The 27,788-nt window shown below is 31.6% G+C and overlaps 1 protein-coding gene across 2 annotated transcripts; it reads left to right on the top strand.

The window, feature by feature from the left end:
• The first annotated feature begins 19,908 nt into the window (after positions 1–19,908).
• Positions 19,909–25,792, top strand: LOC107923325 (probable L-gulonolactone oxidase 6). 2 transcript variants are annotated; one of them, XM_016853532.2, is made up of 4 exons: positions 19,909–20,791; positions 22,527–22,782; positions 22,925–23,026; positions 24,876–25,792. In XM_016853532.2, exons 1-4 carry the CDS (start codon positions 20,099–20,101, stop codon positions 25,592–25,594), a joined length of 1,770 nt encoding a protein of 589 aa, XP_016709021.1. In that variant the 5' UTR covers positions 19,909–20,098; the 3' UTR covers positions 25,595–25,792. The 2 variants fall into 2 exon arrangements, with proteins under 2 accessions (XP_016709021.1, XP_016709029.1); XM_016853540.2 differs by having other exon boundaries at positions 19,943–20,791; positions 24,891–25,792.
• Positions 25,793–27,788: the final 1,996 nt, after the last annotated feature.

Below are 27,788 nucleotides of genomic sequence, written 5' to 3'. Positions count from 1 at the left end.
ATTCACAATTTGGTATAAAAACATAATAATTTGAATGGTGGTGTTAAGACTAAGTGAAATTAACTACTAGATGCAGAGAGTAATCCTTAATGCAATTTTAACCTAGATGCAAATTATCTAAATGAATGAACAAATAACTTTAGCAACAAAAGCAATCAACATTAAATGTGTAACACCCCAAACTTGGCCTAGATGTTATGGCTGAATCTGGGGATGCCACATGATAGCATGTTGAAACTAGGTTGTTACAATAAAACCGTTTTCATCTGTTTATTATTGTTGATTCCAAAATCACTTACCTATTTAATCAATTGTTTAAAACAAAATTCGTTGCAGAAGCTTTAAAAATCATTTAATCCATCCATCTTAAAAAAAACTCATTTGTCTTAAAGAAAACCGCTTGTTTGTTGAGTTTGTGCAGTTATTAAATCCACGAAAACAGTCTAAAATCTAAAATAAAAGCAAACAGTCCCAAAAGTCCAATTTACATAAAAAATAACCCAGAAAATAATTAAGAAATAAATATCAAAACTGAAATTAAATCGGTTTAAAAATACGTCCAGCCACCGTCGAGTTCTTCGTTGCACCGATCCATCAAGTCTAGGGATTACCTGTGTACACTAAACAGAGAGGGGCGAGTTTACGTAAACTCAGTGTGTAATCCCATAGAAAACAAACAACAATAAACACAGTGCACAGACAAATACAATTTTGGGCCTAAGCCCCTTTCGGTGCCAGTAACCATTTGGGCCTTAGCCCATCTCAGTACAGTATCAAATATGCAGTAGGGCCTTAGCCCGTCACAATATCAGTAGCAGTCATGCAATATTCAGTAACAAAGTCCTACCCAACCAGCCTCTACACACCATCTTCGTCTAACCCTACACTCCATGTGGGGATTAAATAGACCCACCCATCCCTACACTCCAGATAGTACCGAATATGGCACAAAATAGTAATTTGCAGCCGAGTTGCCAGTATATTAGGCTTAAAATCCTTTCAGTACACTTCCTCCAAATAATATCAACCCAACCCCATACAATGCAACATACAAATCATGTCATGCTATCTCATGATATCAATTCATATAACCAGTTCAGTAGACATGCATACTATCATCATGCTCAATATATATAAATCAAACAGTCAGTCCATACAATTAAGGGTTTAAGTGATGCTTACCGACCCTACAGTAGGTTCACAGTCGACTAGGGTGACCTTGCAACCTTAACAGTCATTTCAGTAAAAATGGGCTCATATGCCCATGTGGTCCAAATTTTCCTTGTCCGTGTGGATCACACGTCTTGGCCCAAAATCTCACACGCCTGTGTGACCCACACAGCCCAAATCAGTCTAGCTCGTATATCACACACGGCTTGCCTGGCCATTACACGGCTGTGTCATACGCGCACAGCCTGGCCTCGTCGAATACACGCCCATGTCAGGGCACACGGCCTACGACACGGGCAACCACACCCCCGTGTGGCATCGACAGTGGGGTTTTTGACTTTTGCTAAAACCCCATCTTCTACGTAATCGGGTACACACTTGGTATTGATTCAAAGCTAAAGCAACCCTAATCACTCCAGAACCTATAAATCGATATTCCAATGCCCAAAATCAGTGTTAAAACAAAACTTAAACGAAAATTTATTGAGATGCCAGACCCAACGCCTTCAAAAACCTCACCTTCAATCGAGTAACAGCATTTCTACACCGTTTTATCGCTGATCGAAAGCTCAAGCCCTTTTACCTTTTCCAAAATTAAAACTAGACCCATCAATCAATGCCTTAAATCAAAATAGCTTCAATTACTACACTTACTGAAATTCACCGACTCGTAGAGTAAGAAAAATCGAAGACTAGAAAACCAGAATTGGAAGGTAAAATGGCAGCAAGATTTCAATGCAGAAGAACAAAAGAAAAACGAGAACAGAAAGAGAAAAGGAGGAAAGGGAAATTCGACGTTAGAAATTTGGAAAAGGAAGAGGAGGCTGAATTTTAAAAAAAACGTTAGAATGATCTATGATCTAACCCTAACTGATCACTCCAAAATCCCTTATTTTTCTCCCTCAACTCCTACTACACATCAAACTCAACACTACAGTATTTTACTTCCCTTCAAACTCCTACACGGCACCCATAGCAAACATAATGTTCTTGCACAGACTCGAACACAAGACCTCCTTCACACCAACACTCCACTTATCCATCAGACCAGCAAGCCCATCCTGATATAAACTTACCAACAATTACCTAAAAGCCTACTGGCCAAAGATAGGGCTTTATTCATAAAAATTACCGAAATTTGCCCAAGTCATAGCTTGAACTTGGGACCTCCCACACACACCCAGAACACTTAACCACTGAAGTAGATACACAGTTGTGCCACACATTTGCAAAAATAAAAATTTAAATTTTGGGGCATTACAAAATGGGTTAGGATAATTATATTAATCAATTCAATTTACTTTATCATGCTTAAATATGTTTAGAAATACTTCCATGGAAACTTGATCTTTCATGAGTTTTGAAACCAAATTGAGTCCTCTCAGATCTTTTACTTAGTGAAATATGCATTTTATTATTTCCACCTAAAAATTGAAAGAATTTACATAGCCATCAAGAGAGAAAGATAGCAAGGAGATGATGGGGAGCAAGAATATCAATTTGGATTCAAGAAATAGAAGCTGGAGGAGAGAGAAAAATCAAGTTAAAGATTGAAGTCAATAAGAAAAGGTAAGTACATCAAGATTTCAATATGTTTTTAAGTTTGTTATTATTAACAAAGCATGGAAATAATGTTATAGTAGAGTTTTCTTACATAAGGTCCTATGTTCTTGATATGTTAGTGAAGAAAAAATAAGAGAAAGTGATGAGAAATGGTGTAGAAAAAGAAAATAAGGGTGTTATAACATGGTAATTAATATCTTGCACTAAAACAGTTATGGACAGCAGCAGTAGTCTAACTTTGAAAAATCACCAAAAATTGTAGAAATCTAATTATAGGATGAATAAAATATGAGATTAAATCTTATTGAGTCTAGTTTCTTATAGAATAAACGGTGTAAGTAATGGATTTTTAAATCATGAAATATAATGAATTTTGTGAGACAAGGTCAGAATGAATTCGGGTTCTCCTATTCTGACTTTGGAAAATTATCAAAAATTGGATAGAAATAATTAGGGGCTTAAATTTATATGTTTAGAATATTGAATGAGTATATTTTCAATAGAAATAAACGTGAATACCATTCAAATTATGTACGAGGAGATAATTAATTTTTAGTAAAGAAGGGTCAGAACTGTTAGACAACAGAACATGTGTAACTTTAAAGAATAAACTGTACTTATTGGCTAAACCAAAAATTCTGAAAATTTTATGGCAAGAAGATATATGAGTCTAGTTTCAGGGAAAATTTTTGGATCTTAATTTGGAGCTCTATAGCTCCAGATATAAATAATTTAGTTACTATGACACAGAAAATGCAAATATCACCTCCAAATGCTACCTAAATGGTCAAACGCATACATGAGACAATGTCCTTAGAACTTAGCATGAAATTTCATTTCAATTCCAACCATTTGGTACCAAAACTCAATTTCACAACAAATGCATTCATATAACAACTATACACACAATTCACAAGACCATATATACATATATACATTTCAAAATATATGTCTAAATACAAGCCAATTCATATGGCCAAAATTCATCAAGACATAAAGGCTACATTAGCCAAAAGACCTATACATGCCATATAACCAAAATAGACAAAGTTCAAAAGTACCAAAACAACGGCTGAATAGTGTGATGGGATCTCCAACAACTTCCAATCCGAGCAAGCTTTGAAATCACTATAAAAGACAGAAAAGTAAATAGAGTAAGCTATTAAGCTTAGTAAGTTTGTATGGCTAATAAGTACAACTTACCATTCATTCACAATTTAAAGAAGCATAAGTAAACATAGGTAAGTTTCAATCAATCCAAAGGTTAGCACATAATCATAACCTTGTTAGTTATGTATAGATAATGTTACCTACAAGTGTGTTATATACATTAAGGATGTGGAATGGAGAGGAGGAGGAGGAAAACATATATGAATATTCATTTAGCATGGCTAATTTGCATATTTTAGGCTCAGGGACTAAATTGAATAAAAGTAAAACTTTATGGGCAATTTTGTAAAAATGTCAGAAATGACCAAATTGCATGAAATGGATTATTTTATTATTTAAATTAAAAAATTGAATAAAATTATTAATTAGTTCAAGATAGGGGGAAAACATGTTTTAGGGATTAAATTGAAAAGTGTTGAAATTATGAAAAATTCTGATATTTTATAGAATTCATGGACTGTTATCAATATGTATGAGAATAATAGCTGAAAATAAGGATTAAATTGCAAGAATTTTATTTTCCTGACCCTAAGGATGAAATCGTCATTAATTAAAAAATTAGGAGCAAAATGGTAATTTTGCCTAGAGCATTAATTAAATGCATTAGAATATAAAATGAATGAAAATGATGATCAAATTTATTTATAAAGATCCGGACGACTCAAATATGAGACTTGATCGTGGAAAAAAAAAGATATCGGATTAATGAAATTATAAACACAAACAAGCAATGAGGTAAGTTGGTGTAACTTGAATTGTATTTTAAATACTTGAAATATGTGGTTATGTGATGAAAATATGATTTGAATGTTCAATTAATGATATTTGATGAAATATTGATAATACTCAATATAAATTGAAAATAAATCCCGGTTGAATGAAAGGAAAATTCGATGGATCTCTGAAAAGGAATTGATGTTAAAAAGGATCTAGCCCGGACGGGTGATCCTATTCTGATATAGCCCTCCCGAAGAATACGTGTAAAATGGATTTAGCCCGAACGGGTAATCCAAATTAGGGTCTGAATTTAGCCTGGACTGGTAATTCAGATCCAAGCTCATTAGAGTAATTGTCGTTGCAGGGGATTTAGCCTGGACTGGTAATCCCGACAATACTCTATGAGTTTATATTACAGGGGATTTAGCCTGGACTGGTAATCCCACTGTAAGGATGAGGTTCGCGGGAGTGTGCTCTCTGAAATGAAATGTGTAAGACCATGGTTGAAAGATACCATGGCAGCCTGATATGAAATGTGTAACACCATGGTTGAAAGATACCATAGCAACCTGATATGAAATGTGTAAGACCATGGTTGAAAGATACCATGGCAACCTGATATGAAATGTGTAAGACCATGGTTGAAAGATACCATGACAACCTGATATGAAATGTGTAAGACCATGTAGTTGAAAGACACTATGGCATCATGTCAAAGATAAATAAGACCGTGGATGGGAGACGCTATAACATCTGTTGAACAATTGATATTCAGGTAATATGTATCAGATGACGAATGGTTATATGAAATAATTATGAAGATAGATAAACGAAATAAGTATAAGTACATGGAATATAATTTATGTTAAGTTTGATATAAGCTATTACCGAAATAAATATATATAAAATATATGGAAATGATGGAGCATGAAATACTGATATAATGAAATGAATGATATATGCTTATGAAGAAACGGTAAGAGAATGATATGTTTCATGACATGTACATATATGATTATCTTTGATATGTTGATACAAGGAAATTATGTAAGTAAAGACAATTATTAAACTCAAGTGTGACATGTCGAGAAAATAAGTATATCAATGTTGAATTTATATGAAATATGTGCAAGTATACTAACAATGATGTGGCTTGACGCTTAGACAAAGGTCAAGCTATTGATTGAATGGTAGCATGTTTAATTATAAGAAGCATTGAAATGGTAAGTACTTAGATGAAAATAAAATTTAAGATTTTGCGAAATTTTTTATGATCCCGATTTAATTCAGGTTGGTTTTTAATGTATGTTTGGGGCTTCGAGGGCCCAATAAAGAGACGTTATGATTATTTTCAAAATATGAATAATAAATGACTCAGAATTATCTAAAAATATTCAGTAAACTCCGGTAATACCTCGTACCTATTCTGGCAATGGATACGGGTAGGGGTGTTACACATAGGGTGGATGATTTCAACAACAAATTTGTTAGGTTGATTTTTGATTATTTTCCAACTGTAAGGACTTTTAATTAAATACCCTAAAGCTTGCTATTGGCCAGCCATCTACTTGTGCCAAAACTAGGCTGTAATTCCCACTTGTTGGACGGTTTCCTAGTCCAATAAATAATTAGACATGACCATCTTTTATTACATCTTTTACTGGATCAAATTATCAACCTCATGGCCTAGTTTGCATGGTATTGCCGCCCACATGAATTGATTTGTGCATCTCCATGTTCTTTTCATATTAATCACATCTTCAATTGTCCTCCTACATAGTGAAAATTCGCATATTAATAGATTAACATGAAATAATATAAAATATGTACAAAAATCATGTAATTAAGCATAATTTCACATACTTTATAAATTCATACCCGATATTACTAATTAAGTAAAATTCACTTATTTTAATAACAATTACTCAAGATAAACATATTTATTAAGTAAAAAGATGATAAAACTATATAGAAAAAACCTATATAATTTCGAGTTTACATACACTAACTTTCTAATCAATTTAAGATCCAAATTTGACTCTAAAAAGTTTATTATAAATTTAATTATTATATTTAATTTTATATAAATTTAATAATATTAATATTTTTACAATTTTAAAATAAATATCTAATTTTAAAATTTCTTAAAAATTTCAATAAATGCGTTGGCTAACTCTAAATTACACTCCACATACTGTTTCTTGACAGGTACCTTGGCTCCAACCCCAATTGTATTTTAAATTATCTTCTAATAGTAGCTTAACCATTAAAAAGGTAAAAGAAAACAAAAAACCAAGTAGGTAAATGTTACTTTCTCTTCGACATATTTCTAGGAATGCTATTAGCAGGTTAATGCTTATCAAGTTTAAATTATACTTAAGAATAGGAGTCTAACATTGGAGATGGCATCATTAAGAGAAGTTTTACAAATCTTAAATATGAATTATAAAAATAAAAAATTTATATAATCTTACTTTGTTTATAATAACCCAACGTTTGAAAGTGTCAAATGATTCCATTGCTTACGTTTTTGTTAATTTAAGCGGTAGAAATACTATAAAGGCTCCTTTACTAAAAGTTGTATTGCATTATACTCCTTATGTTACAAAAATAAGTAAATAAATCTTTATAAGCTGGATTAAGGAGTAAATTGATCGTTTTTATTAAAAATTTTATTCTATTTCCATTGTTAAAAATTAATCCTTATACCTCAGCATGAGGTACACGTGATACATCATATGTTATTTCTTGGTTATTCCGTCAACTAAGCTAGTTTTAAACAGTACATATAGATGAAATTTTCAACAAAAAGGACCAATTTACTCTTTAATCTAAGAGACTAATTCACTCATTTATTAAATAGAAATAATAAAATACAATCTGACCCTTAATGTTAAAATACTTTTTCTTGATTTAAACTCAAAATTCAACCATCATTCTTTTTTTAACCATAAAAAAAAAAGAATATTTGAATTTAGAATCCTTAGATAGATTGCTTCTTTTGACCAAGTGTTGTTACATTTAATTAATAAACCTTTAAAGGAAATTTTCAATAAGCCAAAATGCTATTGATTCCAAATAATAAAAAAAAAAGGACGTGCACACCATCCCTTAATAATGCCATGTTTAGAATTGGTCCTACATTTTGATCAATCTGCTACAAATACACATGAAAGAGAAAAAAAAAAAGAGCATGAAAAAGTTAATTAAGAGTATTAATTCAGATTAACCTTTAATAAACCTTTACGCCTGTCTTTTTTTTTTTATCATTTACTATCTTCAGACAATCATTCATGGAAACCAAACTCGACAATGATACTATTATTGCGTTAGCCACCTAATGGTATAATGTGTCTACATCTATCTGTAAACTTTCCTTCTATATGAGTACATGAGAAGCATCTCAAATATGTTTACTATATTTTAGTGACAACATAGGGATTTTTGGCCTTTTCTTAAGTTTTTAGTTACCACATAACCGCAGGTTGGTTGTTGGACTAGGATTAAAATAAGGGTAAATTACACCATTATTTAAAATCTTTAATTTAAGTCATTAAATTATTAAAATTGATGTTATATGACTTTCTCTATTCACATTGTCTATACCAATCAAAAGCTCTCTTTTCATTCTCTTCTACAGTTTAGTTTTCTTTTCATTAAATAACTTTAGACATTACGAATATGCGAACTAAAATTCAATCAACTTTTGCCTTCGATCTTCAACACTATCCTACATATTGACTTGAATCTAAAATATATTCTTCTGCTCGTTGATGTGTACTAATTCATCATACTGATCGCTGAATCGTCATCATTTGGAGCTTGTTGGTGGAACCTTTTTTTTTTAAAAAAAAGCACTTAACAACTTAATGACTTGAATAAAAACTTTTGAATAGTTCAATGACTTAAATGAAAACTTTTGAATAATTAAGCGACCAAATTTTAAATTTGTTTAGTTAAGAGACCAAAAGGAAAATTTACCCATAATATAGAGAGCAATGGTGTAGTTTATCCTAGAAAAAAGGTGACATGGCATAAATTGATAGCAAGCATAATTTTATGTTTCTTACTAAGTGTTGGGTTTAATGATAAAGCACACTATATTTTTAAGAGGAACATTTGAGTTTGAATTTTGAAAATAATGTTATTAAGAATGATAATTACAAATCTCAAAAAATTGAATCTATATTAATCATAAAATAGATACGAAGGTAGTTTGAATGGGTCGAAAAAATTTTATGTTACTCACAAAAGGAGGTATGTCCCTTTTGCAATTTTACCATGTGTTTTAAATTTCTTTGCTTTACAGGTATTCCAATCGGCTCTGGTGTGAGGTGTTTGAATTCTGCAGATAAAACCAAGGGTGTGCAGCTGAAGTGAAGATCTGTCATGGGCCATCAACAACATACGTGGCAGACTTTATTATGCTTCATATAGAAGGAAATGGTAAGTGGGTAAGTGGTGAAGTTGTTGAGATTCGATTTAAGAAATTATTTAAAACTGAAATAAGAAACAATGAATACGAGGGATTCTTTATACCGTTTGAAATTAATCCTATGTTTACGAGGCATCGTTCGGATCTTTACGGTAAAAAAAATATGATTTTAAGCTCAATTTCATTTACTCTTACAATAAAAAAAATCCTATCTACTTAAAATTTAGTATAAATTGCTAAAACAATTTGATTACAAATGTTCCTCTCAATGATTAGATTTGTGATCTTTGAATTCCGCGTACCATAATGTAAAACATGTAGGTTGTTATCCAAGTAAGTCCAGCTATTACGATTGGATTAAATCACTAAAGTTTCAATTTATATGAAATTTATATTATATATCAAGTTATTCATTAAGTTGACGTCACGAGTTAATCAGACATCAATTTAATTATATTATTAAAGTCAGTGACAGGGCATAGTGGAGACCTGGGGGGTCGTGGCCCCCTAAAATGGTAAAATTTTAATTTCGGTCTTTTATAATTTATAAAATTTTAAATTAATAATGGTAAAATTACATTTTAGCCCTCAAAATAATAAAAATTTGATTTAATTTTTTAAAATTTATAAATATATAAGTTATTAAAAAGATGAAATTTTATTTTTACTATTATAAAAATATAAAATTTAATTTTGACCCCCGCAAAAAAAAAAAAATTCAAGCTCTGCTACTGACTAGAGTTTCGAGCTATACTATATATTAAGACCCATACTTGGTGTCACATGACTAAAATACCATTATTTAACAAAGTAAGTTATAAAAAAAATAAAATAATATGTACACATAGAATTTAAACCTGAAAAATTATAATTTTTAACATATTTGTTTTTTATTTTAACTAAAATCTTATTTATTTTTATATTAACCTTTTATAAATATAATTGTTATATATTTTATTTTTCACCTACATTTGTTATAATCTAGTATATAAAATATTAGCTATGATTATTTACGTTTGTCGTTACTATTTGGTTGATAATATAAATGATTAATTTAAGTCGAAATATATATAAAAAATGAATGGATATGTTAAAATTTGATTTAAAATTTTTTAAAAAAATTCTCAAAAGATTGTTTTCCTTGTGGATTTTGTTTTAAATATATTGTTGAGGATTTTTTTTAGTTTAAAATTAAATTATCAAATATTTATTTTTTATAGGTATAATAATTTATTTGGTCCTCCAATTTTATACAAAAATCATTTTAGTTTTTTATCTAATTTTTCACATTTTTTAGCTCTTACACTTACATTTTTTTATCAAACCACCCCAAAATGAATGAAAAAGTTAATGTTTTTTTAAACTTTGTTAATATTGCATACATATGGATTGCCACACGGATGACATGTTAGCATTTAATTATTTTTTAAAATTTAAAAATTATAAAAACTATTTTTAAATTAAAAATCATTAAAATTATTAAAAAATTATAAAATATATTTTTAATATTTTTTAAATTAAAAAATAATTAAATATTGATGTGTCATCTACATGGCAATCCATTTGTATGTCACATTAGCAGAGTTAACAAACTTAACTTTGTCATTCATTTTTGAGTGATTTGACAAAAAATACAAGTTTAACAGCTAGAAGAGACGAAAAATTAAATATATGGCTAAAATGACTTCTTTTTTTTTTTAAGTTGGAGGGCCAAAAATGTCACTATGCCTCCTTTTATTCCTATAGTTTGATTAAGTTGGTAACTCAATTGTAAAACTATGAAAAATCTATTATTTTTACAAAGCAACAAATATTATTTTGAGAGTATTTTTATCTTTTCATATTTTTATATATAAAAAATTATATACATATAATAGAGTTTGAATCTAAAATATTATAGTAATTCGAAGTAATATTCAATTTTTAATAAATTTCTTAGTTAAATTTTTTGCTGCAATCTAGCAAATAATAATTGAGATAATTGTGATGGTTGTGATCCATATCCTCTTCCAATTACATGTGTTCATCTCTTTATCTTTTATTGTTAGCCAATGAGTCTATTTGCAACTAAGCATATATCCTCTTCCAATTGCAAGAATTGGGACAAGATTTAGATTCCATTGAAGCAATGTAGAAGAATATGTTAATGTGATCAAGCACGCTTCGCTTCATTGTTTCTCTCCCTCTTTGTAAGCAAAGTTCTTAAGTGGAAATAGAGGTGTTTGGTAATAAGGATCATACGCGCTATTGTTTTCATTAGTGACTGACACTTATATGATCGGTGATGATTCCTCCTCTTTTGGGTTTGGAGTTTTTCTCTGATGATGATGGTTTTCTTTATCATTTTGTTTGACATCATGTTACTTAGGGCACTTTACACCATGCTTCTGTCTCCTCATCAGTTCAAATCGCAGATATTTTCACAAAAACTCATATTCCAACCAGATTTCAAGACTTAGTTTCTAAACTCAAGCTACGGTCCACAGCAAAACCTCGAGTTTGAGGAGGGATATTAATGTGATATATTGTATATTTAATTAATTCATATCACATCATATCATATCTTTTCTTATTTTTATATCTAGTTTCTATTATAAATAGACTATGTAACCCAATGAGAATTAAGATGTAATATTTTTTTTTCACAAAGAAATTCATATTTCTTTTTCTTAAGTTTGTAATAGAATAATTGAAGTGGGTTTGTATTTTCTTGTGTTAAGAAAATCAACATTATAATATATGTCGCGTATCATTTTTCTATTGATCAAGACTATCACGTCAATAAAAAATAACAATATAGAAAAAAAGTATGATATTAATAGACAAAATGAAAGTAAAGTATATACAAGTACTATATTAAAATTAAGGGCGATATATGCGGTATCCCCAAAAAGAGTTAAAAAGAAAATGATTATATAAACATGGTTGATGAGTAGTTTGCGTCAGTCTAAAGAAAGATGGAGGTATACTTAAAATGGCAAAATTCAGCAAGCTGTTTCTCAAAGCATTCAAATAGGTGTTGTGTATGAAATAGGTGCATCCCACCTCACATTTTGTTTTGATTCTTTTCACTCTACTCACATTATAATTAAAAAGTTAACTCTTTATAATTTTTAAAAATCTGAAAAAAATATATTTATTTAGTAATCATGTAATAATAAAAATAGATAAATCTTTTAACAAAAATGACCAGCTTACTTTTTAATTTATTATACATGAATTAATTTACCCATTTTTTTAATAAAAAAACAAAATATAATCTAACTCTTTATATAAGAACATGCATGGTATTTTTATGGAAGGATAATAAGAAACTTTGAATTCATAAAAGGAATATTAAAATACTTAGATCATAAAAGAAAATAAGGTATAATGACTTATTTCGTCCTCCAACTTTACAACAAAAAAATTATTTTAGTCCTCCATTTAAAATTTCTCCTCTTTTAGCTCTTAAATTCGCGTAATTTATCAAATCACTCCAAAATGAATAGAAAAGCTAATGTTTGTTAACTATATTGACATGGCATATACGTGGATTGCAATTTGAACACTATGTTGAAAATTAATTAATTTTTTAAAATTTTAAAAATTCAAAAAAATATTTAAAGTATTAAAAAGTAGTTTTTTATGCTTTTAAATTTTTTTAAAATTAATTAATTGCTAACGTGATATACATGTGGATGCCATGTCAAAAAGTTAACATTTTCATATATTTTGAGGTGATTTAACAAACAATGTAAGTTTAAATACTAAAAGAGATAAAAATTAAAAGAAAAATTAAAATAATTTTTTTTATAAAGTTGAAACTAAATAAATTTTTATGTAAAAAAATAATAGAAAAAACCTGAAAACTAAAATATTGAAGAAGAATGTCAGTCCAACCCACCATTAATGCTCCACGAAAAGGCACAATCGAGGATTTTGTATTAAACAATTTTGGTATAACAACCCCATAATCACTGCACTTGAAATTCTTTTGATGTGGCTGTTGCAAATTACAGTTGCCCACTTAGTGAAAATCTATGGGTTTTTTGCGGAAGCATGAAACCATGTAGGCCACAGCGTCGACCACATGGTACCGCACTCATCGGCATTTGGATTTATTGGCCCTATGGTCAAATGTAAATAAATCTTAAAACCTCACCACAGTTTCATTAGCTTCTTGAAAATTGCTCCACCATTTTATCAACTCTTCATTACATGCTTCCACAAAAAGGCTGCAAAAGAGTGCATGTCTACATTGAAAAACAATATGATCCACCAATATATTTAAATTTTAAGGTCAATTGCATGTGGCATCTCAAATTTAGAATGCGATTATGTTAATCTCATTGTTAATTTAAAAGTTAATTGTCGGCTTAGGTATGAAATACGTGACTCAAATTTTAAATTTGTGTATAGTTATTATATACATAACGAGTTAAAATAGTGGGTAATTTACTAAAAAAATGCCCATTTTTAAAATTATTTATGAAAATGGGTTAATTTTTTGATTATTTATCGGAAAGGTCCGAATTCCCCGAAAGCACGTCCACGTCAGCGTTTTGCTCTGCTCCAACGGTCACTTGACCGTTTGACCTCCAGCGGTAAAAAAATATATATATAAAAGGCCCCCTTTCATTTTTTCACACGAAAGTCCTCTCATAATTCTCTCTAAATTCTCTCAAATTTCTCTCATATTTTCTCAAAGCTTTCTTTAATTTTTGCAAAAAAGCTCTGTTTAAAAATTTTTTTGAATTAGTTTTTTTTAAATTAAAAAATATTCGATCATGTTAGCAATGGCCGGAGAATTAATTCGTCTCGATAATAAACACATCTCCATCGATCAAGTGACAATAATTTTTCAATACTATTTAATGTTTTTTCATTTATGCAATTTTAATTAATTTTTATTTTATAATTTTTTATAACAATCTGTATATCGGGTGTTGCAATGCTATATCCATAATATGTCTGGTCCTCCATCGGCGTTGATAGAGAATTACCTGCAGGACGCGGGTTTTTGGCACGTGGCCACGATAGGCCGGGGGTGCAAGTTGGACCAGAAACTAATCAATGCGTTGATAGAGAGGTGGAGACCCGAGACGCACACTTTCCATCTTTCATGCGGAGAGTATACTATCACTCTAAAAGACGTGCAATTGCAATTGGGATTGCTGATAGATAGGTATGCAGTCACCGGGTCCGCTCAATCTGCTGATTGGGGAGCCGTATGCTACGAGCTTTTGGGTGCTATTTCGGATAATATTAACGGAGGTCGGATCGAGATGGGCTGGTTACGAGACACATTCCCGGAGCCGGATAATGATTTGACTGATCTAGAAAGAATACAATATGCTCGAGCATACATTCTTGAGATAATTGGAGGTTATCTAATGCCGGACTTGTCACGAAATCGCGTACATCTGAGATGACTGCTGAAACTCGTTGATTTTAGAGCAGTTGGTGAATTTAGTTGGGGATCTGCCGTGTTAGCAACATTGTATCGAGAGATGTGTGGGGCGACGCGACCGAATAAAACCAAAATTGGAGGTTGCCTATCACTACTGCAATCATGGGCACGGTTTCGCTTTCTATTTTTTATGTCCTCGGGTGAACCATCCATATACATTCCCATTGATAACGATGTAAATTTTATATTATATTTTACAATTATTACGTAGATTTATAATATAATTGTATGCTAAAAATTTATTTAATTAGGTGGAACCATTCGATGAGTTATGTTGGAATACCTACCTCTCTTGAAGATATACGGCTTCTATTAGACCAACGGTCAGAAGCACAAGTATTAAACAAAATATATATACATAATAAAATAGTCGTTTCGTATTTAGTATTTAGTATTATGTATATAACTAATATTTTTATCGTGTTCATATAGCTTCAATGGACACCATACGAGGATCCGGCAATTCGGGCAGTAATTCCTGATGAATTTTTTCAAAACTCGAACATTTGGCATGTGAAGGTCCCATTGGTCAACTATGCTATCGTGGAGATGCACCAGTCAGATAGAGTATTGCAACAATTTGGATTTTGACAATCGATTCCCGTGGAACTTGAGGTGCTCGATGATGAGCACAAAGTCGACTTACGGTTATTGAATATGGATTGGCCGAGATACTGGTCAGAATATATCAAAATGTGGAAAAATCAGTATAATTATGTACCTACTCGGGAACCGATAATCGTTTCTGAGTTAGCGTGCGTGCTGGAATACATGCCATGGTTTAAGATCTATGGCAAGCTATATTTACTGTTGGAAAAGGAGAGGCGACAGCAAATTCGTATCCAAAGGAAACAACGAGGCCTTTTGAATTCAAGAAAAAAGGATGACGATGGGGCCCATCAATAGCGCCCACACAATTACTGGGCCCATCAACAGCGCCCACACAGTCACCAGACCCAACATTTCAACAGCAACACCCATATCACAGTCTTGTCAGATTATGCTAGGTGCGTATCCTAACCATTATATGTATCCTAACTCTTATATATTTCCTTTTCCCAGTCCTATGACAGGTTGGAATGTATGGTCCGGTTCATCTCTGTTTTCGATTACTCCGAGTCAATCACCAATCAATAGGTCATCGTCACATGAGGGATCGCACGAGGCGCCGTCAAGGAACTATTCTTTTTACCAATCCCCACCGCCTTATGGGATTCAAACACCTTCGCCATAGGTGATACAAACACCTCTGCATTCATTATTCTATCAAGGTGGGTCATCTTCCCAACACTCACAACCAGATCTCCTACCGAAGGAACCACAATCCCCGCTGGAGCAACCACAATCCCCACCGAAGCTGAACCAAGGAGGAATCTAGTACGTAACCGACGACGACCCCCATGTGGCACTGATTCCGACCGGCACCAACATCGATTTTTTTAATATATTTGTACAAAGTTTTTTTATATTGTTTCATTTAATAAAATAAAAGTTGTTTTTAATATTTTAATTGTAATTTACTTTTTATAATTTTAATAAAATAAATGTTCTTTTGAGTAAGGCAATATTTTTTTATATTTTTAATAAAATATAAATAATGCAACATTATTTTATTACAACAACTATCAACTAATCCGATTTGGATATGATCGAGTTGTATGGCCTGGGTTCCTACACCATCCGCACAACTTCTATTGGTTTGTTGCTTCTTGGATATCCATATTATTACGTATTCTATTCGAGGAAGGTCGACCCTTTGGTTTGCGACGCAATTCTCTATCTAGTAATAGCTTAAACGGAGCAAGCGATACAGACGGTCACTTACGTTCATCTGGGACTGGTGGGAATACGTGTCTCCACACGTTGTACATATATTCTATTTTGTACACTTCATCGACATAGCTTATGAGATCCAGATGGAGATTCTGACAAGCTATAATTACATGAGCGCATGGATAACGTAGTTCGTCAAACGTCCCCTGGTCGCAAGTCCTATTTCTCAATTGCACACGATATTGCCCGCTAATAATACCTTGGTTTGGTCTGTCAAACTCCGTTACACGAAACCATAGGTTGTCATGATCATGACATACTGTGTGCATGGTGTTGGCCCGTGCCTTCGCTATGTTAATTTATTGCAATACCTTCGCGCACCATACATGACCTCCCTGCATTTGGCCTTTATAACTCACAACGCGCTTTGAAAATAGTGTCGTTAAATGAAAATATGTCTCTTGCATAACCGATGTTATTGGCAAATGACGCGTTCCTTTTAGAACAGAATTTATACATTTAGCCAGGTTTGAGGTCATATGACCATATCATAGGCCACCGTTGTATGCTTGTGTCCACTGTTCGAAAGGTATGTTACAGAGGTAATCTACGTATTCTTCGTTAACTGAACGTAAAACCGCTAACATCTCATGAAAACGGTCCTTACTTATCACATACCCTGCCAATATAAGTTGATAACAAAAATTACATACCACTCTTCCATTCATAATAAATTGAATATTACAAATGAAATTATATTAATAGAGATTAAATACCCATGTTGACCACTTGCCGTCGTTCAGTTGTAGATCGATATTACCTATAGTAGTTAGACGCAACGTGCATTAGGCAATACCGATGGTGTGTGCAATGCCATTAGCTTCCCTGTCGCTCAATTGCGGCTAGTATTCCAGTGCCCCGATCTGATATAACGCAGATATTAGGTTGGGGCTAGACATGCCTCCTTAACCTAAAAAGAAAGAAATCCCAATCATCAGCTGACTCCCCCGGTGTTATTGCAAATGCGATTGGAAGGATTCTCCTATTGCCATCCTGTACCATAACTAACAATAGCCGATGGGTATATCTACCATACATAAAGGTACCGTCAATTTGCACCAATGGCTTGCAATATAGAAATGCATCCCGGCATTGCTTAAAGTTTTAGAATAGACGCTTGAACACTTGGCATCCACAGAGCAATCGGTCGTTGCAGTACGCAGGTGTCGTTTCAAGGCTGTTATGCAACCTGAGACATATCTCTCCAGCACCTGACACCACTGCCACACTTCATTATATGAAGCATCCCACTTATCATACATTTTTTCCAACGCCTTTCTGCTTAGCTATCCAAACCTTGCGATAAGAGGGCGTGTACCTCAATTGGCTACGAATATTGGCAATTAAGACCGGCACTAAAGTCTTGAGATCCCCCTTCACCGTCGGTAGTATTAAGCTAGCTAACATATCTGAATCCATCTTGGGATGATCTTGTGAAACACCTGTCAACGAAGTACGTTAAATAATGCAACATTATGTAATAATAGTATTATTCAAAAACCCTAAACACCTAGTGATACTGTACTGCCGACACATGTATGTGGACATTAGTACTTTTTTATCTCCCACAAGCTTGTCCTTTTGCTCAACGAGGCCATGATTTTCCATGAACATGTACTGTCTTGCACTGTACACTTGGCCTCAAACTTATCGGATTTGGATTTAACCACATTGTAGTTAACCCCGTCCATGATGCTATGTTGTTTCAATGCACCAAGAAAACTATCCTTATTGGAAAACTCCCTACCAACTTCAAATTCAACCGAATCCAATAACGAACTTGTACTGTCATGCATTCTGTGTGGTAGATCTAGAAATTCCAACGCATTATCTTGAGATAGATCGACATTATGCATTAGGGATGGAGGAGAGTACGCCTTGAATCGCGGATCTTCTTCTTCATCTGAACCCCCTTCAACATCTTCAGGTATGGTTGGAACAGGCTCTGGTTCAGAAAATAATGCAACTTCTGCACTATCGAGGCCGGGCTTTTGAAGTGGATCCACGTGGGAGCTTTTTACGTAATTTTACTGACAGTGCATCCTGCTTGAAGCTTTTTGGACAATATTTGTTCAAAAACGTCTTCTCAAAATTACTTTTTCAGATACTACTGTAGCAAAAAAGCATCCACGTGGGAGTTTTTTTCAGTAATTTTGTTGATAGTGCATCCTGCTTGAAGTGTTTTGGATACTATTTGTTCAGAAACTTCTTCTCAAAATTATTTTTTCAGATACTATTCTAGCAAAAGAGCGTCCATGTGGGAACTTTTTTCAATAATTTTGCTTACAGTGCATCATGCTTGAAGCATTTTGGACACTATTTGTTTAGAAATGTCTTCTCAAAATTATTTTTTCAGATACTACTGTAGCAAAAGAGCGTCAACGTGGGAGTTTTTTTTAGTAATTTTGCTGATAGTGCATCCTAATTTAATTAATTAATCCTAAAAACCCTAAACCCTAATTTAATTAATTTTTTAAATTAATAGTTAATTTAATTAATTAACCCTAAACCCTAATTTAATTAACCCTAAAACCTTAAACACAATAAAACCCTAACTCTTAAAACCCTAACCCTAAAACCCTAAATCAAGCACAAAAAACTCTAACCCTAAAAAAGGGGCAAAACGTGTCCCTGGGGGAGCATTTTGCCGACACGTCCCCTGACTTTGCGCTTACATGAACGCATTTTCGGGGAATTCAGACCTTTCTGATAAATAATAAAAAATTGGCCCATTTCCATAAATAATTTTAGAAATGAGCTTTTTTAGTAAATTACCCTAAAATAGTTGTTAAATTTAGAAATTTTTTAAAGCGGCAGAAATGAATTATAAAAATTTTGAAATATCTTTGTTTTTTTGGGTCAGTACTAAAAAGGGTATTTTCTATATATATATTTTGGGTATTCACCTCTGCTAGTGTCACACGTGTTTAAAATTTGACGGGGTGATTTCAATACATTCTATATAAACTTTACTGATTCAATTTAGAATATTTTAGAGTTTGAGATGTAAGGTGAAATTAACCTTAAAAAATGTATATGACGATCAAAGAAAGAGAGGAAAGGACAGTAGTTTCTCTGTTTTGTGATGCATGTAAACAAGTGAATACAGCAAAGAAATCTCTTCAAATTAACTCCTTTTCCCTATTTGGTTGTTTTCTAAGTACGATGATAGATGGGAAAATGAGATATCATATGAACTGGTCTATTTGGTGTGTTTGATTTCGACTATTCAAATGTGATTTATGTTAATTGATTTTTTACTCCAAAATAATAATAGCCGTCCTACATACTACTTTTAGTTTCATCCCCAGCTATGAGGTTGGAGCATGTGCAGCCAATGGATTTGTTTTACAATCTAAATAATTTCACTTGTGCGTAACTTGACACAAAAGAGGGCAAAAAGTAGAAAATGAAACGCAACAAATTACAGGGACTGCAAATTCCATTGAAACACACACCTTATCATTAACTTAAAAAAAATATCAAGAAATAATAAAATAAATATTAATTTTTGTAGGGTTTATGATTATTTTTTCAAATAAGAACTGTTGCTCCATAAAATGCCATTAAGAAAAAGGCAATTAAGTAACGTTTTCAATAGTCCTTAACTTGGAAGCATTTTTGAAAACATACTTGAGTTTATTGCGAGAAGCCCCTTCTACGCTAAACAAAGTGTGAATTTGCGGGTAAATACGAAATATTTTAGAGTGGAAAAATCAATCGATTATAAAGCCTCTGTCTATTAGTTTCCATCAACCATGCCAGCTATACCAATGTTGTTTTCAAACAAGTTCAATGTGCTTCTCCTATGGAAATGCCTCTGTCTGTTAGTTGTTTTAGTGGGTTGCAATCCCCCAGGGGAGCCCGTCAAATGTTCCACCAAAGATTCCAACTGCACCGTCACAAACTCTTACGGCATGTTCCCCGACCGAGCCATTTGCAGAGCGGGGAACGTGGCTTACCCAACGTCAGAACAAGAGCTGGTTTCGATCGTATCGGCGGCAACTAAATCCAAAAGGAAAATGAAAGTGGTGACACATTTCTCTCACAGCATTCCCAAGTTGGTCTGTCCCGACGGCCAAGATGGGTTGCTTGTTAGCACCAAGAACCTTAACCGTGTATTGAAAACCAACACGGAGGCAATGACGATGACTGTGGAGAGCGGTGTGACGTTGAGGCAACTGATTACTGAAGCAGCTAAGGCTGGTTTCGCATTGCCTTACGCACCGTATTGGTGGGGATTGACCATTGGTGGCCTTTTAGGTACAGGCGCTCATGGGAGCTCCTTGTGGGGGAAAGGGAGTTCAGTTCATGATTATGTTGTGGAGATGAGAATTGTAAGCCCTGCAAAAGCTGAAGATGGATATGCTAAGGTGTGGGTGTTGAATGAGAGAGACAAAGATCTCGATGCAGCTAAGGTTTCGCTTGGAGTTCTTGGGGTAATCTCACAGGTAACTCTCACTGTCTTTCAGCTCCTCTTTCTCCATTTTTTTATGGATCCTTAAGTGTTTATGGCCATTATTCTCCTTGGGATGACATGAATTGATAGTTTGATCATATGATTAAACTATATTCTACGGATGAGAGCTGGAAATTCAGGATCCAAGAAACCATCCACCATAGCTGTCACTTATAGTTCTTGGCCAAAATGGTAGTGGGCAAATCTATGAGGGTGGGGTTGCCGGGCGAGACGGTCCCCCTTACTTTTCTATAAGGAATAATTTTACTATTATCTTATGAGTAAACTGATTACATTATATTCTTACTTTACATTGTATTCTTAAGATATATAATTAATAATTATTAAACAAAAATAATTATTTAAAAATTAAGAACAACTTGAATAATTGTAAAAGGGGATTGATTTTTTTGAGAGAAGTTTTCAAATGTCATCTTTGAAGACACCATGCCTGCTTCTATTGAGAATTGTGTACGGCTCACTGAGGTGGACTTACGGTCACCCACAAAGAAGCGACGTGTGCGTCTTGCCCTTAGTGGGATTCGATCCCCTATCCCAATCACAGCTCTTTGCGTGTAGGGGGTGGAAAAAGAGGCCAGACCCTCTCCAAGAGATAATATATTTCATATTAAGGGAGCAGGTCAATGTTCCCGAAGATGACTCTTTAAAAATTTCTCCCAAAAAAATTACCCTAATAATAATATAAAATAATTTTAGGTGAATACAATTTGGGTCCCAAATCATTGAATGATTACCTACATATATGAGATTTTTTTTTATATTCATTCAATGATACTCTCCTAACTTTTCTTTTTCAAATTTAATGGTTCATTTCTTTCTTTCTTTTTTCCCTTTTATTTTTCTTAACGAATAAGCTATTAAAAAAATAAAATCAAGTATTTTTATGGAAATATTAATGAACTGAAATAAATATGTTAATAATATATAAACAAAAAAAAAACCCTACTAGCATAGAAAGGCGTTGGGAACAAATTAAAACAATAAAAGCTAAATGTCAAAAAGAAAAAGAAAAACGACATATTTAAAAAAAGAATTATGACATGAGTGATTTTTTAAAATAAAATATTTATAATGTGTTTTATTTATAATTATATGTGATCTAATATAAGAAAAATATAAAAAGTAATTTAAATTATGATACTTAAATATTATTCAGTAAACTGAAATTTTATTTGATATATTATTTACATAATAGTTTAATTTTAAATAGAAACTTGTTGATATACATATCAATGGAGGTCAATATGGAGAAGAGAATAATGTTCTCTTCCAAAAAGCAGAGTCAATCCCTCCTTTCTTTCGATGTTTGTAAAATCTTATTATATAATAAGGGACGACCTTAGATCAGATTTTGGGTCGAATAATTTTATTTATAATTATACAACAAAAGCTTAAGTTTGGTGGAATCTAAGGTGCTAGATTGTTTAATTCAGTATAGTTGCATATAAATGCTATGTTTATGTATTGTTATTCCTATAGTCAACACGTTTCTCTGGCGGACAATCTTTGTTTGCAAAAGCATTCATGGCTTATTATTATTATTATTTAAATTATATGACATTTTTAGTATTAAAAAAATTGTGTTAAAAATGTCAGATAATCCAATTTAATTTAAGTCATTTGTGAGTGTTATCATGAACAGCAATTATCACAGGACTATCAATGATACATGCATATTTATGTATACTTATTTGATTGCTTTATAGGTGACATTCAAACTTCAACCTCTTTTCAAAAGATCCATTACTTATGTAAGAAAGGATGATACAGATTTGGGAGATGAAGCTGTGACTTTCGGCAAACTCCATGAATTTGCAGACATATTTTGGTACCCCAGTCAACGAAAGGCGATCTATAGAATCGATGATCGGGTCCCCATTAATGTATCCGGGAATGGTGTTTATAATTTCACTCCATTTCGCTCCACTCTTTCGCTTGTTTTGGCTCTTGTTCGATCTTCAGGTTAGTATCCACTATTACTGTTATTTTCATTTTCATTGCAAGTTTATTAGAGGAGATGAATTACACGTTGCATGAACATCGAAATAACATTTTAGCTTAGCTATTTATTTATTTACTAATATGAATTTGTTTAATGAATTAGAGGAAACTCAAGAATCCTCAGGAGATGCTGAAGGGAAGTGCCTCAATGCAAAGCTAATGACGTCTACACTTCAGTCGTCTGCTTATGGCTTAACAAACAACGGTATATCCCTCTAGTCCGTGAAATAATTGGTTAAATTATGATTTTGACTCCTCTACAATTTAAAATTTAGTCCTTATACATTAATTTTATTTTTACGTAATTTAATCTCTATGTTTTTATAAATTTATTACCTAATTATGAGATGAATTCTTCTTAAAAGTATCAATTCCAACCCATTACATAGATCGAAATGATTAATGGTAGAAATGAAGCCAAATTTTTTGTGTTAAAAGCGAAATTGAGATAAAACTATAAAAATTTGAAGTAAAATAAAACAATTAGCTTAATGGTATTATAAGGTCCAACTTTAAAAAAAAATAATAATTAACTTCTTCTGAACTTTTCACACTCGATTAAGCCATTGAACAAATAAAATTGGCCAAATGGGTTTTTGACTGACATTAATTGTTAGTATTTAATGGCAATGTAGACTTGAGTACCAAAAAATGCCAAGTCAACGCTGTTGACTGATGTGGCAATGCCACGTAATCTTCGATTGCTGACATATTAGTGCCATATCAGCAAAAAGTAAAAATATTTTAAATTTATTTTTTAAAATAAGTACACAATGAATCTAGACAAATGGTTGCCTAGGTTTATTTGAATTTGGATATCCATTTATCCAAATACATTCTAGAATTATGAAAAGCACAAAAAGAATTATAAAATTTATAAAAAAAATTATTAAAAATTAATTAAAAATCATAAAAATTATAATATTTATAAAAAAATAATTTATTATTTTTATATTTTAAATAAGAAAAAGAACATCAACAACTCATATGATATAATCAAAATTAACAATTGTTATATTTTTGTCTCTCATTTTTCAATTAGTACAAGTTATATTAGTAAAATAATTTAATAAAAAAAGAAAAATAAATTTTATAAAAATTTACTAAAGAGAATTTATTTTCTTATACAATTTTATGGTTTTTAATTAATTTCTAACAATTTTATAATTTTTTAAACTTTTTGTGGTTTTTAATAAAATTTTATGGCTTTTAATTAATTTCTAATAATTATTATAAAATTTAATGTTGTTTTTATCATTTTATTTTATTTTTTATAATTCTAGAATGAATTTAGACAAATGGTTATAACAACCATTTCTCTAGATTCTTTGTGTACTTACTTCAAAAATATATTTATTTTTTACTGAAGTGGCACTGCCATATCAACAATAGGTAATGATGTGGCAATGCCACATTAGCAATTGATGGTGACATGAAATTGCCACATTAGCAATCGATGGTAATGTGACGTTTGTTAGTGGCCACGTCAGCGTTGTCGTTAAATACTAACAGTCAACATAAGTCAAATGGTTTATTTGATCAGTTTTGTTAGTTTAGAGGCTCAATTAGATATCAAAAAAGTTCGAAGGGACTTAATTGAATTTTTTTTGAAAAATCCGAAGGCTTATTTTACCAAAAAGCCAAAAAAATAAATTTATTAGATAAACCTAAATCGAATTATTTATTTTTGAACAGGACCAACATGCAATTTTATCCCTTCGGGCAATGATCTTGTCTTCTTCTGCCTTTAGTCAATAGTGTAAATTATTTTGACTACCTAATGCGTTTATAAAAAAAAAAGATATCACCAAAATATGTTAAATTGAAATACAATTGTATAAGAAGTAAATCATAATAAAGAGATAAAAACTAAAATTTAACTGAAATAATATGTAGTTCTTTTAGTTTGGTACATTACAAATTGAAGGAGGGAGATGTGATTGTGACTTCAACCTTAGATTTCAAATGCTAACACAGAGCACTTAACTAGCTCCTTTGGGTTGTTGGATCTATAGCTAAGTATATGATTTTTGTTTCTTTCATTGGTGATATAGGTGCAATTTTTACAGGCTATCCAGTGATCGGATTCCACGACCGTCTCCAATCATCGGGAACTTGTCTAGACAGCCTCGAAGACTCATTGATCACCGCATGCCCTTGGGACCCAAGAATTAAAGGAGAGTTCTTTCACCAAACCACATTTTCCATCGGTTTATCAGTCGTGAAAAGCTTCATCCAAGACGTGCAGAAGCTAGTATCAATGGATCCCAAATCACTATGTGGGCTAGAACTTTACAATGGGATCCTCATGCGCTACGTTAAAGCTTCCACCGCCTACTTGGGCAAGCAAGAAGACGCCATAGATTTTGACATCACCTATTATAGGAGCAAAGACCCCATGGCTCCTAGGCTTTACCAAGACGTGTTGGAAGAGATCGAGCAAATGGCCTTGTTCAAATACAATGCTTTGCCGCACTGGGGGAAGAATCGGAACCTGCTGTTCGATGGGGTGATGAAGAGATATAAGAATGGTGGAGAGTTCTTGAAGGTTAAAAATAAGTATGATCCATGGGGATTGTTTTCGAGTGAGTGGACTGACCAGGTTCTTGGGCTGAGAAATGGGGTCACCATATTGAAAGAAGGGTGCGCTTTGGAAGGATTGTGTGTTTGTTCCCAAGATGTTCATTGTGCTCCAAGCAAAGGCTATTTGTGTAAGTTTGGGAAAATTTTTTCAGATGCAAGAGTATGTGCTCGTGTAAATACTAAGACTTAGGGCTTTTGATAGATTATTTTTATCCATTTATAGAAGAATATGAAAAATATATATACAGTACTCCTTTGAACCACATGATTGAAAAGATATGTAATAACTACCAACATAAAAAGAATGTTTGGTTATTTGTAAGGTGGTAGTGAATAGTGTAAGTTTAGATATTTAGATATTTATGAATATTTGATTCGTATTTTATAAGTTAGTGAGTACATGTTTTTTTTGAAATAAAAAATTTTAAAATGTAAAACATAAAATAGTGTTCCAAATTGAAAGAATGATTAGAACCAAGGATTCAAATTAGGAAGGAGTATGGAGATTCTGATTTTTATTTTATTCACTATTAGCTTAAATAATTTTTTTTTCTTTGCTAGCTTAAATAAAACTTTCCTAGTATGCTAGGATATTAGGGTTGCTCTTATTGTAAACCTCTGTTTAGAATATCAATTATTATAAAAAAATTATTAGTATGATAAATAATTATTGTTAAATAAGTAACAAAAATTAAAATAAAATAATTATGTATATTATGTCATAAATATTATTGCTTAACAAGCTTTTACAAAGCGTTGGGGTCAAAGTGAAAAATTTAAAGTAGAAAAGGAATAAATTAAATTAGTTGCGAAATGTGTGGAGACATGTAAAATAATTTTACCAAGATCTAGTGGATAATGATGATGAAAAGATTGTCGAAACCATTTTTTCGAATTAGGAAAAAACGGAGATCGACTTTTAAAACCAAGTGTGGAGTCGCTACCAATCTTTTGTTTTGGTGTGATTGGATCACCTAATAAAATATTTTAAAACAATTTTGGTCCACGTAAATTTAAAAATGGGTTCGGGAGCCGGTTACGTATGAGGAAGGGTTAGCACCCTCACTGAGGAAGGGTTAGCACCCTCACTACGTCCAAAGATTGGTACCAGATTGATTACACACTATCCTTATGTTTAAGGTTTTAGAAAAGAAATTTTGAATTATGATTGTTATTAAAACACGTGTGTGGTTCAAATTGATTGTCAAAATTCTCTCGTTTCAAAGGTATGTAGCATCACATCCAGCACGATTGGACACGATTCTTCATACCTTTGAAAATATTATTGATTTTTGACTTCCAAAAACTTTTAGGTTAAAAATTATAAAAGGATATCCAGATATTTAGTCCAACGAAAAATCGAAACCCAGCACAATAGAGCACGATTTCCCGAATTTCCAAATATTGCATATTGCCTTGCTTTTAACAAAGAATTTAAATAAATGGTTGTAAATTATCTCAAAAAACAATGATATACAAAAATAACATGGAATTAAAATATAAATTATAAGATTAAATTAACTCTATCATAAGTTATATACGTAATATATTTTAACAACATAATTATATATACAAATAGATTTCTTTTTAAAAAACTATATATTTAAAATAACATGATCAAATATATACACCAAGTATGTGAATAATAATTGTTTAAATGATACATAAAATACGTGGATTTTCCTTCAAATAACAAATATATATATATATATAACAAAATATAGGAATAGGTTTAAAAGAAATTGTATGTATAAAATAATATAAAATTAATAATATACATGGAGTAAAAACCCTAGTACAAACAATGCATATATAAGAGGATAATAAGATAAGAAAATATTTGAAACGAAATATATAATACCCAAAATTGGATGTAAAAGAAACAAATAATATATATAAGTAAAATTTTAAAGAAAAATTATATGAACATGTTCAAAAGAAGATTCAAATAAGTAATTTGACATAAAATATGTATATGTATATATAAATATCAATGTATGAGGCTGAATATTATATAAATCTTTTAAATATAAATTTACATAGAGAAAATTTTAAAATAATAATTTATATAATAAAAAATTCAACAATATATAAAAGAAAATTTTAAAAAATAAAACAAAATGTATTTAAAAAAATAAAACAAAATAATATATTAAAATAATAAGTTAAAAAAATACATAAATAAATAAATCTTAAAGAATATAAAACGTAAACTAAACCTAATGGAAACAAAAACAAAATTGAAAGGATGATTTATAAATAAAAAAAGTCATTAAAACTGAGCTGAGGATCGAAATAGAATGTGCACAAATGATTGAGGATCAAAACTGAAAATATACCAAATCTCACAACGCTGTGTTTAAACAAGGATTAAATTGTAACAA

Source organism: Gossypium hirsutum, chromosome A12 (assembly GCF_007990345.1).
Source record: "Gossypium hirsutum isolate 1008001.06 chromosome A12, Gossypium_hirsutum_v2.1, whole genome shotgun sequence".
Taxonomy (NCBI): domain Eukaryota; kingdom Viridiplantae; phylum Streptophyta; class Magnoliopsida; order Malvales; family Malvaceae; genus Gossypium; species Gossypium hirsutum.
Note: the sequence above shows the minus strand (reverse complement) of the source record. Positions and strands in the feature narration are given on the sequence as shown.

Coding starts and splice junctions, on each gene's coding strand:
- LOC107923325 (XM_016853532.2), top strand. CDS start 20,099: ATGCCAGCTATACCAATGTTGTTTTCAAACAAGTTCAATGTGCTTCTC. Junction 22,783..22,924: donor GGCTCTTGTTCGATCTTCAG/GTTAGTATCCAC, acceptor TTAATGAATTAG/AGGAAACTCAAGAATCCTCA. Junction 23,027..24,875: donor TTATGGCTTAACAAACAACG/GTATATCCCTCT, acceptor TTGGTGATATAG/GTGCAATTTTTACAGGCTAT.